Source organism: Tarenaya hassleriana, unplaced genomic scaffold (assembly GCF_000463585.1).
Source record: "Tarenaya hassleriana unplaced genomic scaffold, ASM46358v1 Cleome23, whole genome shotgun sequence".
NCBI classification, from domain to species: Eukaryota; Viridiplantae; Streptophyta; class Magnoliopsida; order Brassicales; family Cleomaceae; genus Tarenaya; species Tarenaya hassleriana.
This window is the reverse complement of record NW_010965625.1, coordinates 2509148-2527613: the sequence shown is the minus strand read 5'-3', so window position 1 is coordinate 2527613 and position 18466 is coordinate 2509148. Positions and strand designations below refer to the sequence as shown.

The 18466-nt window shown below is 36.4% G+C and overlaps 3 protein-coding genes across 5 annotated transcripts; all 3 read right to left on the bottom strand.

Moving 5' to 3' along the window:
* Positions 1-382: 382 nt before the first annotated feature.
* LOC104815401 lies at positions 383-2174 on the bottom strand. Its single transcript, XM_010543784.1, has 2 exons — positions 1879-2174; positions 383-845 (listed from the first exon to the last, which is right to left on the bottom strand). Exons 1-2 carry the CDS (start codon positions 2059-2061, stop codon positions 576-578), a joined length of 453 nt encoding a protein of 150 aa, XP_010542086.1. The 5' UTR covers positions 2062-2174; the 3' UTR covers positions 383-575.
* Positions 2175-5543: 3369 nt separating this feature from the next.
* LOC104815399 (adenylate kinase 5, chloroplastic) lies at positions 5544-10913 on the bottom strand. Of its 3 annotated transcripts, none has more exons than XR_772086.1 (20): positions 10648-10913; positions 10248-10349; positions 9478-9606; positions 9261-9395; positions 8973-9119; positions 8820-8894; positions 8638-8725; positions 8103-8128; positions 7884-8012; positions 7747-7782; positions 7578-7658; positions 7355-7493; positions 6941-7020; positions 6769-6834; positions 6633-6662; positions 6410-6519; positions 6158-6298; positions 6046-6075; positions 5863-5957; positions 5544-5784 (listed from the first exon to the last, which is right to left on the bottom strand). XR_772086.1 is itself a non-coding variant. In XM_010543782.1 (19 exons), the coding sequence occupies exons 1-19, from the start codon at positions 10846-10848 to the stop codon at positions 5933-5935; spliced, it is 1770 nt and encodes a 589-aa protein (XP_010542084.1). In that variant the 5' UTR covers positions 10849-10913; the 3' UTR covers positions 5544-5932. The 3 variants fall into 3 exon arrangements, 1 of the variants encoding a protein (XP_010542084.1); XR_772087.1 differs by having other exon boundaries at positions 5544-5779; XM_010543782.1 differs by having other exon boundaries at positions 5544-5957.
* An 894-nt stretch (positions 10914-11807) lies between these two features.
* LOC104815398 lies at positions 11808-15707 on the bottom strand. The gene is made up of 8 exons (XM_010543781.2): positions 15374-15707; positions 15048-15181; positions 13891-14887; positions 13710-13801; positions 13312-13386; positions 13068-13129; positions 12847-12916; positions 11808-12772 (listed from the first exon to the last, which is right to left on the bottom strand). Exons 1-8 carry the CDS (start codon positions 15567-15569, stop codon positions 12002-12004), a joined length of 2397 nt encoding a protein of 798 aa, XP_010542083.1. The 5' UTR covers positions 15570-15707; the 3' UTR covers positions 11808-12001.
* Between the last annotated feature and the right edge of the window lie 2759 nt (positions 15708-18466).

The following is an 18466-nucleotide window of genomic DNA, read 5'->3' as shown; positions in this document are numbered from 1 at the left end:
TATCGTATGTGTTTTGATCTATTTGCAACAGAAGAAGAGCTGTAATTTCCAATGTGAAATAATAATTTGAGTACATATGAATACGGATCAAATATGAAAAATACGTACTATAAAAATCCTATTTATATAAAACCATATGATAGTATATGTATGGATGTTCGGTTATGTCGTTTTGCAGTTGCCGACAGTTTTATTGTTATGTTGTTTGCATCTTATGTCTCTCTATCCTTATTTTTCTTTGCGGTCATAACTCCATACATGTTTTTTTTTTAGTGTTGGTTTTGGATTTGTGTTGCTTTCGAGTATCTCTTTTTTTTTTTGGACAAAAGAAGTTTGTTTCTTTGTATCGATTTTTCTTATATATTCGCTTAATATGCGAGTATTGAAATCGGATAACCCAAAATCCTAAATCTTAAAATCATAACCGAACTACCAACCATTGTATTTAGGGGTAGACAATTAGTTCGGTTATTTGAAAACCGAACCGAACCAAACTGATCTATGCTCAGAATGGAACCTAAAGTAACACACACAGTGATTATTATGAGGAAGTAAGCAACTACTTGTGTCCTAACTCAGTTTAGTCTCTCTTCATTCCCCTGCTCCTGCTCGTCCTCGTACTCATCCTCGCTCTCCTCTTCCTCCGATTCTTGATCAAATATGCTGTCTTCGGAATATTTTCTGGCATCGGCAATTCCATCTTCATCGGCCACATGACCCTGCCCGATTTGGACATTGCGGTTCTTAACGAGTAGCCACCGCAACAGTCTGTCTTCCTTGTTGAGGTATTGAAGCTCTTTGTTTATGTTTGGAGTCGCCATCATCGTTATCTGCATCAATTGCCCCTGCGATATCCATCCCCAGATTATACGCTAGTCAAAATTCAATTAGCCGAAAGATTAACCTGCAAACGAAATCTACAGATAAACAAGGTCTACGCAGGTGTATGCATATATATTATATACCGAACAAGGTAACATGTACTACAAGTTTCTCAATTTTCATCATCGGTTACGTTCTTTGAAGGTTCTAGTAAAGATCAACAAGGTAAATGGATATCCAAGAACAAGAACTGGCAGAGGAACGCCAAAGTTTGTAAGTTTTTGCACCAACTCATCGATCATAACAGAGAAGAATGAGAATGCTAATGTTGTTTTTGTCTTTCGCAGTAAATCGACACAAAACTGCAGATACAAAACGCTACCAATCTATTCGGAAACACGAAAGGCTCTCTATCTCTTTGAAAAGGAGAAGATAAAAATTTTCCCAAACCCAAGCAATCAAATCCACCCATATTACCTTGATCAGAATTTTCATGAACCATCTAAACAGAGAAGAAGTTCTAGACGTGCTTTCTCGGCAGATGCTCGTCAGAAATACAGTACTGAGAGTAAACTAGACTTTTTAAAAGATCTGAAAAACCGAGGAACAGAATCTCAAAGCTTAATTTGCATGATTTATTACATGAATCAGAACTTCGCCATAAGATATTAAGATGAGGTTGCCTGCTTCAAGAGGAATTTGAGAGATTGTGATTCAGTTGAAAGCAAATCGGGAACAGACAGGAGATTATCGTAGGTACAACAAGAAGCTCTATGTAGAACATCTAAGAATCCCAAACTCCAATTCGCTTTAATGTAGATTCCAATCCAAAACAAAATTCCAACGCATAATCTGAACAGATTAACCAAAAGAGGATCGAATTAAGCAGGGGAAGCCCAGAAATTATTCTGCATACATCCTATCGTTAGAGCGAATAAACACCAAAGGAACGCTGCTTCAAACATTCAGAAACCTAAGCTCCAAACCCTATACACTAAACCCGAAACTATCGATTTGAAGAAGAAACGAATCCAAATCGGATCAAAGATGGTATACCTGGTAGTGTCGTCCGTCAAGCTTCTTAATACCATAACCCAATTCGACCTTTCCAAAGGATCTGATCTCGGTGAGGACGCCATTTCTGCTGTAGACGTGTCTCCCGACGCGAGCAACAAGATCCATGAGAGATTCCCTCCGAACAACGGGCTTGAACAGAAGCATGCAGTCGTAGAGCGGCATTTTTGTTCTCTCTCCTTCTTCCTCTTCCTCCTTCCGATGTTTGGACACAGACGAATACGGGTTTAAGATTAGGGTTTTGATTTCATGGATCGTCGATAGGGGTAAACTTCACAAATAACCCATTCACAAATAACCCAGTGGCATCTATTTTTCATCTACCCCTTTTGTTTTAGTTAAAGTCGAGTTTACCCTTAATTAAATTAAGGTATAAAATAGAGAGTATCAACCTCACACACGAATAAACAATTGTATCATTTCATTTCGTTTATTTTTAAGATTAAATTTATTTTATTTTATTTATTAAATTCAAAGTCATCAAAAAAAATATAAACAAAGAAAAAAGAGATAATACTAAAATTAAGAAAAATTATTGAAATACAAAAAAAAAACCATTGAAAATCTAAGATTCTAACTAAAATCTAAACCACCAAATTCAGATCGATAAAAATAAAAAATTGAAAGAAAAATTTAATGAAGTATTCAATTGGTTGAATATTACTTGAAAAATAGTCATTTTGAATTAGTTAAAAAAAGTCGTAAAAGATAATGAACATCTTATGTCATAATAATATATAAAAATACACTTTGACAAAAAAAATTATAAGCTTTAAAAATAAAAGAATAAAAATAAATTATATCTTTTTTTTACATGTATAAACCATAAAAAAATATTTATTTTATTATACAACAAAACAAATATTTTGTAACTTATTTATTACTATGATACGACTATTGTACGATTAATTTACCATATAATTACTACTTTTGAATTTTATAAAAATGTAAAAAATCATTAATTTTGATAACATTTCGTTGAGATATGATAAATATATTTGAATTAATTCATAAACATAATATACAAAACGTTTTGTTTCAAAATTATAATATCGTAGGTTATTGTTTAAAGAAGAAGTAGATATATCATATACATTTATTTATACTTCATCACAAACTTAACAAAATCTGACAAATATTTAATACCGAATTTGTGATCAAATATTTTTATGTTTTTGAAAGTGTTCATCGTCATTGGATGAAATCTCATCAAAATTAGCAATTTTTTTTTAAGCTTTTACAAAATTGAAATGTCGTAAAATTGAATTAAGATAATTGTACAATGTTCGCGTTAAAGTCGTACATGTATTTATTTTATTATACAATAAAACAAATATTTTGTAACTTATTTACTACTATGATACGATTATTATATGATTAATTTACCACGTAATTACGACTTTTAAATTTAAAAAAATATAAAAAAAAATTATTAATTTTGATAACATTTCGTTGAGAGATGATAAATATCTTCGAATTAACCCATAAATATGATATACAAAAATTTTTATTTCAAAATTATAATACCTCAAGTTATTGTTCAAAGAAGAAGTAATGTATCATACATATTTATTTATACTTCAATATATACTTAACAAAATATGACAAATGTTTAATACTAAATTTTTGTCCAAATAGTTTTATATTTTTGAAGGTATTCATGGTCATTTGACAAAATCTCATCAAAATTAACAATTTTTTACGTTTTTAGAAAATTAAAATATCGTAAAATTGAATTAAAATAATCGTACAATGGTTGCATTAAAGTCGTATGTCGTATATAAGTTATACAAAATGGTTTGGTAGTATAATAAAAAAATATCGCTTTTTGTTACCGTCCGTACACTTTTTCTAAAAAATTCAAAAAATAATATAATATATTAATTTTATTTTATTTTAATCTAATATATTCTTTTTGCACGTTTTTTATTTGAGATAGAGAGGATATTTTGGTATTTTTATATATAAAGACATTTAAGTAATTTATCATAAAAGTGGGGTATTTTGAGAAAGAAAAATTTGCGTCATTTTTAAAAGGTAGATGAGAAATTGATGTGGCTCAAAAGAGGTATTTGTGAAGTTTGCCCCATCCATAATCTCCGACGACGTGTTTATCTGCGAAACGACATCGTTTCACTCATATGTTTTTGAGAAAATTTCCACCAGTATCCAAAAATATCACGTCATTAGAAATCTATATCTTTTTTTCTTTCCTTTTCAAACTATATCTTTTTATAATTTTTTGACAAAAATACCCTTATTTTATTGTATAATTTCAATATTGCCATTAAACATTTCAAAAAAGTTACAGCATAAAAAATATATTTTATTGACAAACTGTGTTATCTCGGAAAACCGTTTTTTTCATCCGGGATAATTATTTTCCATCTGTGAGAATCTGTTTTTATTTGGTTTAACTGTTTTTGTATACGAAAAAATAATTTTTTTTATCAAAAAGAATTATTTCTCGTCCGAAAGAATTGTTTTTTCATTCGGAAAATACTTTTTTTATCCGAAAGAACTGTTTTTTATCCGAAAAAGTCTATTTTCCTCCGGGAGAATAATTTTTTTTGAGAGAATTGTTTTCATCGGGGAAAAAATGTTTTTTATATGAAAAACAATTTTTTTTATACGTGAGAACTATTTTTCATCCGGATAAAAAACGTACACACCAGAACGAAAAACAACTCTATCGAAAAAAAAACAATTCCTCCGGACAAAAAACAAACTTTTCCGAACGAAAAACAGATTTTTCCGGACAAAAAACAGCCATCCCGGACAAAAAACAGTTCTCCCGGACAAAAAAAGATTCTCCCGGACAAAAACAAACTCTCCCGAACAAAAACAGTTCTTCTGGACAAAAAAAAATTCTCCCGGATAAAAAACAGACTCTTCCGGACGAAAAACAGTTCTCCCTGATAAAAAACAGACTCTTCCGGACGAAAAACAATTCTCCCGGATAAAAAACAAACTCTCCCGGATAAAAAACAAACTCTACCGGACAAAAAACAGTTCTCCCGGATAAAAACAGACTCTCTCGGATAAAAAACAGTTATCCCGAATTACACAGTTTCCAAAAAAATCTACTTTTTATATTGCACATTTTTCGGGATGCTAAATGGCAATAGTGAAATTATACAATAAAATAAGGGTAGTTTTGTCAAAAATTTATAAAAAGATATAGTTTTCAAAAGATAGAAAAAAAAGGTAGAGATTTCTAAACATGTCTCTTTTTGTCACACTTAGCCAAGAACCCTATGTTTTGTTTTTCCATTTTTTTGGATCTGGGTGCTTTTAGAAAACATATTTAGCTTGTTTAATATTAGTTTTTAAATGTTTATAGAAAATAGTACGAATAATGAATTTTAAAAAAAGCAGAAATTTAATTCTATGAGATTTGGCAACTACAACAGGCAAATGGGTACGGATCGGATTATATAATAATTTGGATTTTGGATATTGAAATCCAAATTCGAATGTTTTAGATTGTAGTTTTTAAAATCTAAATGCGAATTTGCAGATTTTAGTATATGATTTTTGGATATTGCGGGTATTTTTTCAAATGTCAAGATATCCGTAGTAGATAACTGTAAATCTGATTATTAGTTATTAGAGAAAGAAATCCGACTCTCATAGTCACACCAATCTAAATCAAAACCGACCATATATTGTAGTAAATGAAATTGACGCGTATAATATTTGCCTAAAGCGACTTGATTCATGTTAATAAATGTGATAAGCATCTTGGCCTTGAATGCTACAAAGACTTCAACATTGAACATTGTTTCTTTCATTGAAGATATTTCCCTCCAAGGTCGTTGTGATGTTCGACTCCTCTATAGGCTCTAAATGTTGCATTTAAGATTGTTTGCTTCTTGAGGAACTGAACTGTGACGTGGATCTAACCTTGATGCTTGAAACGTGATGCTACAAGGATATATATATATATATATCAAAGATACTTACCAATCCATCCCAAAGTGAAGAGATAACCCTTGTCCTCCCAATATATATTTACTCTTTCAGCTTGGTCCCTTCAGAATACACTGCTCAGAAACCCCCTGCAACTCATCAAAACACATACAGTTTGATCAACGATTCTACAAAAATGCATGATTTCACCTATGAATTCGGCGGAGTTTCCGTTACCAAATTCCTGCCGGCTTCTTGCTTCGGTCCCTGCGTTTCGATAAATCATGTTAGTTATTACTGTCTGAAAGTGATGGAAATGCGTTAAGATCGGTGGATGGGAAGCGTTTACGTCGGTTTTTTCCCGGAGAAGGCGTCGTTGATTTGATCAGTAGTGGGCCTTTCAGTATAAGTTGATAGCAATACATACTTTTCCTTCCCGTTTTCCTCGTCCACCCTTTTGTACAACTCATACTGGTTAGGGTAAGGCATCCTGAAACGTTCAGAGGAAGTAGATTTTAATGAAACATGTAATAGATGCGGGTTTTTTTTCCGTGATAACAAAAAGAATCAGAATATTCTTAGGGAAAGGAGAATCGGACACCTTAAAGCTCCCATGATTGGATACTGAGTTCCGGCATAATAAAGAAGCCGGAACATATAGCAGTTTTCAAAGGAGGACGCATATTCTAGTCTCTCTTCCCGACCCATTGTCTGGACCACAAAAAAAAAAAGAAAAAGAAAAAGAAAAAGAAAAAACCTTCAGCTCCATGTGCATTCTTATCAATGTTATAATGATTATCCATGTTTCAGAAACGCGTACTTACTTGCATTATGCCGCTTGAACCAGGTAAGTCCTGCAGGAAAGGGGGAGTTAGAATTAAAAAAATGGCTCAACCCATACAAGAGAATGTTGCCAGAGAGAATTTCTAAAAAAACGTGAAAGGAAACCCGTTGTGCAACCTTGAGACGAGGATTGATGAGTATAACTGGTCTTCTTCCAGCAGCATTAGTCATCGCTTGCAGATCCTGTAAGAGGATTTAACATATGATCATATATATATATAAGGTTACCTCATTCAAACCATAAACCGACATTGAAGCATCGCGGATGATAGCATTTGAAGCTCCTTACATCAATTATACAATTTCCAAAGGCATTCTGTGGAGCCACTAAGATGAACATGTCATCTTCCTCATCAACTTCTTGACCACCTGATTAGAGCGATTAGAAACATATGTTAAACGGAATCTAGACCCGTAAAAACTATGGATACAAATATATATTGGGAAGCAAAGAGAGAGTTTGACTGTAGAATGATTATCGGTAAAATTGTCAACAAGAATGTATCATAGCCCTGTTTATGAGCCTGGCGAAATTCAGGACATGTGGAAGTTTCCTTCCGGTCTTTCAGATCTTGTCAAACCTCTACTACTGAATTCGTGAAAGATTCTCTATTTATGAAGCCAATAAAACCATCTATAAGTTAACAAGAATGTTTCTTCACTAGTATTGCATCTAAGGAAGCATTCAGTTTGGAGATTTTACCAATTGCACCAATCTTGACAAAAGTTCCGTAAGCTCCATCATCACCCCAGTCCATAAATTCCAAGATTTTACGACTTCCTGCCAACTGCAGCGGCATCCCCGAGAGTGCACCTTCCCCCATCGACCCCTGAACGCAAACCTGACAGACAGAACAGCAGAATTAGCAAGGCAAATCCAAGGTCATTTCTATGTGACAACATTAGCCTTTAAGGACCACATCTACCTTGACTATTTTTCCGTCATCAGCAAATGACAAAGCCAGAACTCGAACGAGTTCCATCAAAGTTCCTATTCGATAAACATCCTGCATATCACAGTAGTCAGAACGTTTAAGATAAACTTTACTCAAGCTTCGGAGACCAAAGAACAACTAAGGTTAGAGGAGAACTGACCATTTCAGGATTTAACTCGGGAATGTTGATGTCCACCTGTTCATTTGTAATGAAATATCTAAAGCCAATCAGCTTAAGGAATTGTGAACAAAAAGGAGAAAGTTACTAAGCAAATACAGTGTGTAGATTAACCTCACCCTCAATCGAGCTCTTCCATCATTGACAGATCTCGTTGTGGCTTGCAGCACGTCATTGTAAAAATAATTCCTGATTTCTCTTGAGTGAGGAATGTTATTCAATCTTGTTGGTATTCCTCTCCATTTATCCTGAAAAAGATTACATAAATAAGAACTAGTCTGTATTACTTGTGACTAGCTTATGTGAATGAGTGAAATGTAGGAGTAAAAGTAGCTTACTCCTCCCTGACTCTGAGATGTTTTATCTGCACAGGCTGTACTATAAGTACCTTCGTTTGCATATAGAAAGGCATAAATCAAAGTTAAACAAGATATAAAATAGTAATTTAGTCTTACAATGGTGATTGACCATATATTTTTTTATACATAGAGTAATTCAATATCGAAATGAGTGAAAACAAAAAATTCATGCGACTGACCCCAAATAAACATGGGATTAAAGCGATGTTGATGTTGATATATACAGAGTAATTTAGTCAAGAGATTTGGACAACCGAACTCATTTAACTGTCTAATGCTTGAACCATATCAGTTAAATACCAATAACACCAAAAACAGCTCTTTCCATGGAAGCAGAGAGATAAATTAATGAAGCAACACTTTTTTACTCTCCGATTCCATGTCAGGTTTGACATAGCATGAGTGACAAAAGGATAGCCAGGACTAGAGTAAATTTAAAATGAAAATTACCATGATTACTATCAAGAATGGCGCCCATGGAAATAACATTTATCTAAAGGTGGCAGTTACTTGCCCTTTAGTTTTGTTTTATCTGTCTGCACCTGAGATAGCAGAGTCTCTATTTCTTTGAAAACCACTTCTTTTGGCATGTTTCCGTCCATCTGTATTTCAAGCATGTGATGCATAACTGCAAAGTTCAAATAAGGAAATGCAAAAATGTATTAACCAAATACGCGAAAGAAAAAACACAAATACCTTGGTCATAACTCTTGAGTATGCAGATACAGTTGCTTCACAATTTTGTTTGTATATTTGCAACCGTGATTTTACCTTCATCATAATAAATAAACGAGCTTTCAAGTGACGATAATCAAAGATCGACGGTAGGTTCAAACTCCGATGTTATACCTTCTCCTCAGTATCATCGGGACGTGTGACCAACCTTTCTTTGATTTCGTCGGATTCAGGAGGGAAACTTTTAACATGATAAATCTTCCCAGTTACCGGGTCCAATCTTCTACCAACACATCTGTCTATTAGAGTTTCATCAGGAACCTGATAGTAAGAATGACATCTATGTAAAGAAATATATTTAAAGAAAATAACCAACAACAATGAGCATGAGCTATTATTGCCTTTCATCAATCAAACGAGAATAAGTCGTATGCAAGAAGAAGTTGCACATGATCTACGTACATCTAGTAAAAGGAAAATATCAGGTCTGATGTTAAGTTTCTCTAGACTCTGTGCCTGGGCAAAAGTCCGTGGGAATCCATCAAGAAGCCATCCTCGCTCTCTAGCATCTTCACGTGATAATCTTGCAGTCACCATCTATAAGGACAGAAAACACCTAATTTCAAAAGTAAAAACGATTGAGAAGAATAACAACTCAAGCAGGGAAGCTAAAACATACCTTAATCACAATCTCGTCCGGAACCAGACGACCAGAATTCATAAACCCTTTTGCTTGATTCCCAATATCAGTCCCAGATGAAACTTCTGCTCTCAAGAGATCTCCAGTGGATATGTGCACCAGACCAAACTGAATGACCAAGAAAGACGGACATGCATGTTTCACATTCATACACACAAATGGCAAAAATCAATTTCTCAAGAAACACGAATCATATCTTTCTTTTTTGCAAGATCTTAGACAATACAGTATGAGACTCAGAAAAAAAGGTTTCAAGAGTCAAAACCCTAGGGACTCGAGATCATCAACATGAAAATGTCAACAGCTTTATGAGGCAAGCTTATACCAGAACAACCAATGTTCCATGATTACCACAAGTAATAGAATAAAGAGCTCAGTACCATTGAATGCTTCCTATAATTAAGCAAGATTGTCTTGTTTAGTATCTATCAACGAGATGTACATGAACACAAAGCTAAAGGAAAGAGCGCCTTTGGCAATATCCACACCTAAGGGACTGTAACACTCTCAAACACCACAAGTTCCAGTACGCAAACCTTCTACAACTTTTGGGTAAAAATGCATATCGCAGATCATGCTCAGCAATTAGCCTTTCTTACTACTCAAACGCCGTGTATCCATTGATTGCCTCAAGGTTCAGTGCCATTAAAACAGGACAATCCAGATATCAGTTCCTCCAAGATATAACAATCAGCGGTAACGAATTAAAACAAGAAATAGAGAATCTGCTGCTGCTATACTAATATTACCTTCTGAACAATAAGCTCACACTGAGTGCCTTTGCCTGATGCCGGTGCACCTGAAATCATCACCTTCAATGGTTCATCTGTCGAACACCTAATCTGCAATCCCTACATGGAAGAAAACAAGCACATGATATAAAACTCCCTCCAGACTCCAATCTACTATGAAAACTGTTCATAGCTCAGAACACCAATAGAAATTCATTTTGTATGAGCACATCCATAAACACAATACACATATACAGACATCGAGGAGTCGAACTGTTTTTCCTTTTTCCGAATTACACGTTCGTAGCTAAACCTCACATAGTTGCCAGAGATCACTATCAATCACCGTCGAGTATGTACAAATCCAAAGTCGAGAATGGCTTAATACGAGTGATCAAATGAAGAGGATGATGAAAACCTGAGAACTGGAGGCAATGATGGATTCAGAGCTTCGGAGACAGCGACGGCGGCTGACGGAGGAGGAGAGGCGACGATCGTAGCAGCGGTGGCGGCGAAAGAGTGGCGGCTGCGGGAGGGGAAAAGGAGGAGGAGAGAGAGAGGGAGTGGAACGAGAAGAGGACGAAGAGAGGTGAAGAGAGGTGAGAGAAAGAGACGCCATTGCTGAAACTGAAAGCTTCTCGTCTGCTCTGGTATACCAAGGATCAGAGAAGGTGTCAGCTGACTAGGATTTTAACGGCCACCACAAATTCTGCCACAATTTTTTTTTAAAAAACAAAAAGAAAAGAAAGAAAAAAAAAGGATAAATGGTCTTTTGACTCTCTTCTATATTGTTAAGAACATGTCTATTATGTGAACCATATAGGTCCAAAAAGTTATGTAAATTTATTATTCCTGGAACAAATGTTAAGAGCTTCTACTCTAGAGATGGAACTCCACGCTGTAATTTCGATTCGGTTAAATAAAACTCTTACTATTGTTTAAAACTGAAATAAAAATAACAATTTTTTTTTACAAAATAAACATTTTCATCTATAAAATCCGAATTCAAATCGAATGAAAAGAAAAAATGGAAAAGATATAATTTTTCTTAAAAAAAAAATATCAATAGGACAAGATAGGAACTTTTCTTAAAAATATGAAACATCTTTGTATTGAATTTCAACCCGAATCCAAACAAAAATCCAAAAGATAAATCTAACAGTAAAAAAAAATTGCATAGAAATCATTTTCTAAAAGGAACGAAAACCGAAACCCGACATTTCAAGAGCTTCCGGCATCTCGTGGCGTGAGAGATCCACACAACTCGGTAACTCCACGGCCGCACCGAGCATGCGACACAAGATACGATATCCGTATGGAATAATTTCACTCCTAAATGAAATCAAATAATAAAATCGACACTAGGGCTCTGATTTAATAAAATTTTATTTTGATTTCCAAAATGAAGTTAATCTCTCAGGTACTGTCATCCGCCGATTTTAATAAAATGTTAACAAAGCAGTTCTTCCATCGGTTTAGTTCGGTTCGGTTAGATCCGGTTCAATTAGGAGCTATTTGCCACCTCAAGGTAAAAAAAAATACCTGTTAAGAGATAGGAAAAAGCAAAGCAAATAGGAATAGAGAATATACGAGCCGTTGAAATTGAAGACAAGAAAGCAAGTCACTTTCTACTCAAGAAATAGACAATATCCCTTTCATGGTTTTTCCCAGATTTGCTACTCTTAACAAGTGAAAACATGTATTTGTAGCATTTTGATATAATAATTTACTTCATAAACTATATGATAGCACTTGCATATTATACGTTATTATCACTTGCCGCTCTTGTTACTTACCTTCGAACCCTTACCTTCCGCGCCCAACCCTCGAGCTTTCGGGCGCCTAACCGCAAACAGCGGGTTAGTCATACCTTGCGAGTCTCGCCCCAAACCCGTCCCTTCGACGAAACCCATCTTCGCCATCATCCGAGAGCCAAACCCTTTTGTGTGCTGCTCAAAAGCTCCAAACCCTTTACCTCCTCCTCCTCCTCCTCCGCTTCTCGATGAGCCCGAGACCCCCTTTTCGTGTTTCGGATCCTTCCCTGAGGAATTCCCCTTCCTTCTACCGCTACCGCTTGATGAGCTCGGTTGGTTTTCTTCGACGCTCGGGGAGAAATCTAGACCTAACCCTAGGGATTTTGGGCGTTGAACCACTTCTATTGGTTGTGCCAGTCCTTTACCATCTTTTCCTAAACCAGCTCCTTCTATGTATCCCATCTTAGCCATCATTTTGGATCCAAATCCTTTAGTGTGTACCTCAAATGCTCCGAAATTCGCTGCACTTGACGCTCCTGAAGGTTCAGCCACCACCTGTTTTGGATCTTTTTCCCGAGAGGCTTCAGTACCAACCGTTTCAGAATTGATTACACCGCTCGACACGAAAGACACGGGTTGATCAGCCAACGGAATCTTCCTCCTGCTTTGTCCGATGTTTTGCTTCTTGCCCGAGTCCTTCGTTTTCTTCCCGTTTCCACAAGCTGATTTTGCATTTGCTCCTCCTACGTTGACAGCAAAATCGAAATCGTCGTCCCCTGCTCCTATCAGCTAAAAATACAACAAACCAGATTCATCAGTTCTAATCCAAATCTTGTAACGACATAACTTCCGAGGGCCCAAACCTTCTCGATACGAAGTTTATCGCTTGCAGATGGCAGGCATGTCTGATATGTACGGGTCACCATGACAAAGCTGGAGATTTAAAAAAAAAGTTGCATTAGGAAAACCGATATCATGAATAGTCACAAACACATCCAAGAATCGCGTATAAGTGAGAGGCAAAGAAAGAAGTTGCTCCCGGAAGTAAGATAAAGACAAGCACAACACTACATAATAATAATACCTTTTCTTTCCAGAACCATTGCAGCTACTAGATAAACGGTATACGTCTGCTAATCGGCGTACCTAGGAAAAAACAAAGAGTACATCAAATACAATCACCAGCCTAAGGTATCTAAATAGCTCAGTAAATGGTAGCTATTGGGTTTTTCATACTAACTTTAAAAGAAAAGGATAGTCACGGAAAAGGCATCAGTATACATGAAAAAAAAGCCGAGATGAAGAGGGTAGTCACCGAAATTACATACCTGAGAACAGTCCCGATGATGCATACGTTGGAAACAGTGCATATCAACACCTTCTGCAACGATTTGCTCCAGTTTCTGTTAGTCAAACCACAACAAGATATCTATATGCTTAGGAGAAATGAACTGCAAAATGGTTCAGAGTTTTGCAACCCGAGCTCCACAATAAGCTCGTTGATATGGAGCTTCTACATTTAATATATTGCATATAAAAACGGGAAGAATCATTTAGCAGCATTGTTTTTACCAACATTAAGTTTTCATGCAACTAACCTGATTTGTTTTAAAAAAAATAGAATATTAACAAGATTAGATCTGAATATTGGATATAAACCAAGAAACTTTCTTCAAGAGGATAATATTACAAAGAACAAAAGATTCATAGATCCTTAATTTCTTACGGAATTTATTTGGGCGAGATCAACACCACGCTGCAGCATTCTCTCACGACGCTTCACAGCAATCATTTCTTTGCGATGCTTCTTTTTCTCACCTGACAAATTGTAAGAACCACAGATATTTGTCACAAAGAGACATGATATAATAAACAGGAGAGAGAGAGATCATCAATCTAATGTTTACCAGGAAATCTACGGGAATTCTTGCTCTTTTGGGCATATGAAGGCCAAGATTGAGGAAACGTAGCTGAATGAATCTTCTTCGTCTTCTTACCAGAGAGACTTCTCGGATCCTTTACAAACATAAGGTCATCAAAAGGCAATGCACGAGAATCCCTACCGTGCCTGGAGGAGTGGCTTCTTGCCGATTCCTTCATACCATATTCCCTCGATGCATTTTGTAGGGCAATATCGCTCAATTTCTCTGTACTCTCATCAGAAGAACCTTCTGAAGAACTTTCATCATCTGACAAATCTAACTGATCCAAAGATTGTTCAGCCAACCAACGGGCATCCAAAACTTTCTCACTGCCCCCAATTCCTTCCAAGTAATCTTCTGCTACATCTTCAACAATGTCTGAATCACTACCAAACATGTCCTTTGAGCTGTCGGTGGCCGATGATTCAGACTGTCCACCCTGATCCGAAGATTCAGTGCTTTCTTCATCTCCGGATGCCACATCATCACCATCGAGTATCCCTTCTTCTCCATCACTCTCTTCATCAGATATATCTTCAGTGTACAATTTCATCCCTCCGATGGAGATGAAACCCGAATTCCTCCTGGATGGTTTGACTACATTAGGTGTCACCTCATCTTCGCTAAGGTTAACCTCATCATCAGATTCCTCCTCAGCATCGACCTCTTCCGTGGGCAAAGAAGCAAAACTTGAACCTGCTTGGTCTCCTGACGGCTTTGAGGTGGAAACAGTGCCACTCTGTCCAGCATCAGACTCATCACAAAATCCCAATCCTCTGTGAGAGCCATCACCCAATACAAAACCCGGTGTGTTGTACTCATAAGCATAGTTTACATCAATATCTTTCGATGATGATGACGGTCCTCGGTCCAGGTACGCGACAATTTTGTTCTCCTTCGACTCAACCAAAACCATGGGATTTGATTCATCCAACTTATCACAGCTATAATTGCCTGCATTGCCCGATTCTCCCTCCAATCCCTCCTCACACATCAAAAGAGAGAAATTCTGAATCAAAAAACCAGGAAAAAGACACTGACCCGACAAGTATTCGCACAAGTGGAATGGATAATTCATCACCTACATCAACATGTCTCCAACACTACACACAACAGGAAACGCCTGAGACATTTCTAAATACCTGAACATCCATGGAAGGATACTGATACCCAAAAGCATTGCTATTGCAATTTCTAGGACCAGTTGTTGTTGAAGCAGAAGCTTTTGCACGATCCGAAGTTCCATGTTTCGAGCCCTTTCTCTGAGAGTTTCCTCCTGGAATCATATGAAAGCCGACATAGCTAAACAAACCCAACAGAAGAAACTGATACCATCGATCAGAACAAAACGGAAATTTCTGAAACATACTAATGATCACACTATAGACCTAGCAGCGTCCAACCCCATTTCCTCGGAGACAAAAAGATACAAAACAACCAGAAACGAAACAAGCTTTTGTTTGCAGACCTCGAGAAGGCGAAAACGGAGTCGAATCTCGCCGGAAATCGGAGAGGATACCTCCCTCGACGAACAAAGAACTCCGGCGACGACGATTCGACGATGAAGAAGCCGATTTAGCGTTCGATCTCGAGCTCCTCCCCTGATTTGTAGTCCTGCTTTTACCAGAGCCACCGCTCGATCTCCTCCTTCCCCGATCACCCATGACTTAATCCACGGAAAACGCTAAAACCCAGTACGTGGAGAATCAAAATTGAACCATATTCTTCAGAGAGTTGTGTGTTCTTCGACACCTCGTTTGCTTCCCCAGTGGTTTTTTTTGCTGGGATGCGTTTACGCCGACCGGGCCTGGACCGCTCGACTCGGCACAGTACGGTCGTGATGAGATCTAGGGTTAATTTACACCCTTTGATCTCATAAATCAATATGGACCGTACGATGTGCTTACTTATTTTATAGCAGTTGATTTCGTCACTCGATCTGGACCGTCTATGGGAAAGATCGCTCACGTTTTGTATTGAAACACGTGGAATATTCTCTAGGAATCATTCACGACAGTATAATTTAGTGAGAATTTTAAAGTGCTGATATTTCTTCTTAATATACATATACAATTTTGGAATATATTTTCTCTAAAAAAAACCTTGAAAACACAATTTTATTATCCTTTTTCTTGATACAAATTTCATCTTTAGTCTCGATTTTTTGAATTCTCCGAAAGAGTTTGGTTATTTGAAAATTAAATCGAACCAATTGATTTATATTAAAATTGAACTAATTAAAATTAAATAATCATTTGGTTATAAATTTTCAAAATTCGAAATAATTAAATCTGAATTAAAATCGAATAAATCGAATACGAATTAATCATAATCAAGTAAACCGAATATAGTTATTTGTCCATTCATATATTACCAATAAATATGTATGGAATTTTATGTAAAAATAGAATTAGAATCAAATGAAATTTTATGTAAAATCGAATACGAATAGAATATACGAACCAAACACAATTATATATAATAACCGAATTTGAATGGAATTCGAATCGACGGAATTCTATGTAAAAATAGAATCTCAATTGAAAAAAATTAAAATGAATCAAATTGAAATATATTAATTAATAAATCAATTAAATAAATAGATTAGTTGGATATAAATAGATTAATTGGATAACTAAATCCATTTCCGTTAATTCCAATAACCAAATAAATTTGGTTAACCCTATTGGACACCCCTAGAATGGATATATCCGCGGATCCGACAGATTCCACTGTCACGTTCACACAACAATCGGAAAACCCGTTTTATTAAAAAAAAAAATCTGTTCTTCAAAAAATATTTCGTATAAATAAATAAATTTCTTTCGCCTACAATCATGGGGAATGCAGATAAACACAACATGCAGTTTATGCTGCTTGGAAGAGGAGTCACACGAGAATTTGTTTTTCAAACGTTGCTTTGGTGGCGAAGTATGGTCTTTCATTGCAAGTTTTTGTTGACCTTCACCGCCTGATGGATTTGCAAACTGTCTGCAGTGGATTAAAGACCCTTCGAAGGCTCGTGACCGGGAACAACCAATGTTGGCTAAACTATATACCCAGATGACAGTTTATGAATTATGGAAAGAACGAAATAACCGAATCTTCAAGAATAAAAGGAAGACTATCAGTGAGATCCGTTGCAAAATTGACAGAATCATGAGAGATACCTACTCTCCATGAAGGTAACACATCAGCACAATTTGAATTGCCGACTGCTTGAATATTGGTATTGTTTGACGAGAAATCGCTGAAAACTTTTTGAAGTAGAGTAATGCCCACTTGCACATGAGAAATTTATGATCTTTTGGTCTTTTTTGTAAACGCCTAAAGGCACGTGTAAATCATATTTTTTGAGTAATACAAAGCACCTTCAACCAAAAAAAAACTTTTAAACCAAAAAAAATATACAAGCTTTACTAAGATTTCAGTCCGACAGATGATTAAAATGGCGTAATTGTACATGTTTCGGTTTCGTATCACTCACACGTGCACAGATAAATACACGCCAGCAAAATTAAAAAAAAATTACGCACATACATATATTTATATATACACTCATTTATAGATATATATGTATTACATATATATAAACATATATAAACATATTATATTATATGTATATACGATAATCATCATAGGGTCATCTTCTTTTCTCTCTCCCCAAAGGGCAATCGAAACCGTAGTTGCCTCTTCGAATCGAAGGTGAACGACGTCACCACCAATCCCCAAGCAGTCGTGGAGCTAGAAAGTCCAGGGCAGCATACGAGTATGTCAGAGAATAGGCAACCCTAGGACACACCCTAGTGGAATCCTCCTCATAGAAATTCCGATTGAATCTCTGGAAGCCTCAGTCAATGAAAGGAACGATTTTATCATAGGACAGTTCTACGGACTTTCCCTCTCTTTGGGACGGATCATATCATTGGTGTCTCCAACGCCATATAGTCTCGAGCTAGGGGGCCGAGAGTAAAGTTGCAGGATGTCGGGAATGGGACATGCCTGTATCACCCGTAACCCGTGTACAGTATACGGGCTGTGCCACATGGACGATATAAAATAAAATAATAATGCGGAAGCAAAAATACGAAATCCAAAAATATTTTTAAACAAACCAGAGTAAGTAGCGGAAAATACAAGCGATCAGTATCGCAAAACAACACATGTCCGAAAAGTCATAACATAACCGTACAAAATGCGGGAATACAAGTCCCGGAGTTCAAAATAAAATCTCGTACATGATGCTGCTTCTCTCAGGCCGTCGTCCGTGCACTAGGCGTAATCCTCGTGATCTGAAAAATGTAAAACCACGAGGGCTAAGCACAACTGCTTAGTGAGTAGCCTGGGTTGAACCCGGTAAACCCGTTCTCAGCGAGAACGGTGTTAGAACGATGATTCCAATCACATGCAGCAATAGTAACATGCATTATCATATAACGTGCATCACACATATAATAACAATCACAATCACACCCGCATGGAGTCCACCATGGGGTTAGCCATAAACCCTAGTCAAGTCAGCATGACTAGGTACGCATCACACGCCCGTCACTCGCGTGAC

Excerpts from the sequence above, each read along its gene's own strand:
- LOC104815399 (XM_010543782.1), bottom strand. The coding sequence starts at position 10,848 with ATGGCGTCTCTTTCTCTCACCTCTCTTCACCTCTCTTCGTCCTCTTCT. Across the intron at positions 6,299-6,409 it reads CCAATCATGGGAGCTTTAAG|GATGCCTTACCCTAACCAGT; the intron begins GTGTCCGATTCT and ends TGAACGTTTCAG. Across the intron at positions 5,958-6,045 it reads AAGAAGCCGGCAGGAATTTG|GGGGTTTCTGAGCAGTGTAT; the intron begins GTAACGGAAACT and ends GATGAGTTGCAG.
- LOC104815401 (XM_010543784.1), bottom strand. The coding sequence starts at position 2,061 with ATGCCGCTCTACGACTGCATGCTTCTGTTCAAGCCCGTTGTTCGGAGG. Across the intron at positions 846-1,878 it reads TTGACGGACGACACTACCAG|GGGCAATTGATGCAGATAAC; the intron begins GTATACCATCTT and ends TGGATATCGCAG.
- LOC104815398 (XM_010543781.2), bottom strand. The coding sequence starts at position 15,569 with ATGGGTGATCGGGGAAGGAGGAGATCGAGCGGTGGCTCTGGTAAAAGC. Across the intron at positions 14,888-15,047 it reads ATCCTTCCATGGATGTTCAG|GGATTGGAGGGAGAATCGGG; the intron begins GTATTTAGAAAT and ends ATGTGTGAGGAG. Across the intron at positions 13,802-13,890 it reads GAATTCCCGTAGATTTCCTG|GTGAGAAAAAGAAGCATCGC; the intron begins GTAAACATTAGA and ends ACAATTTGTCAG.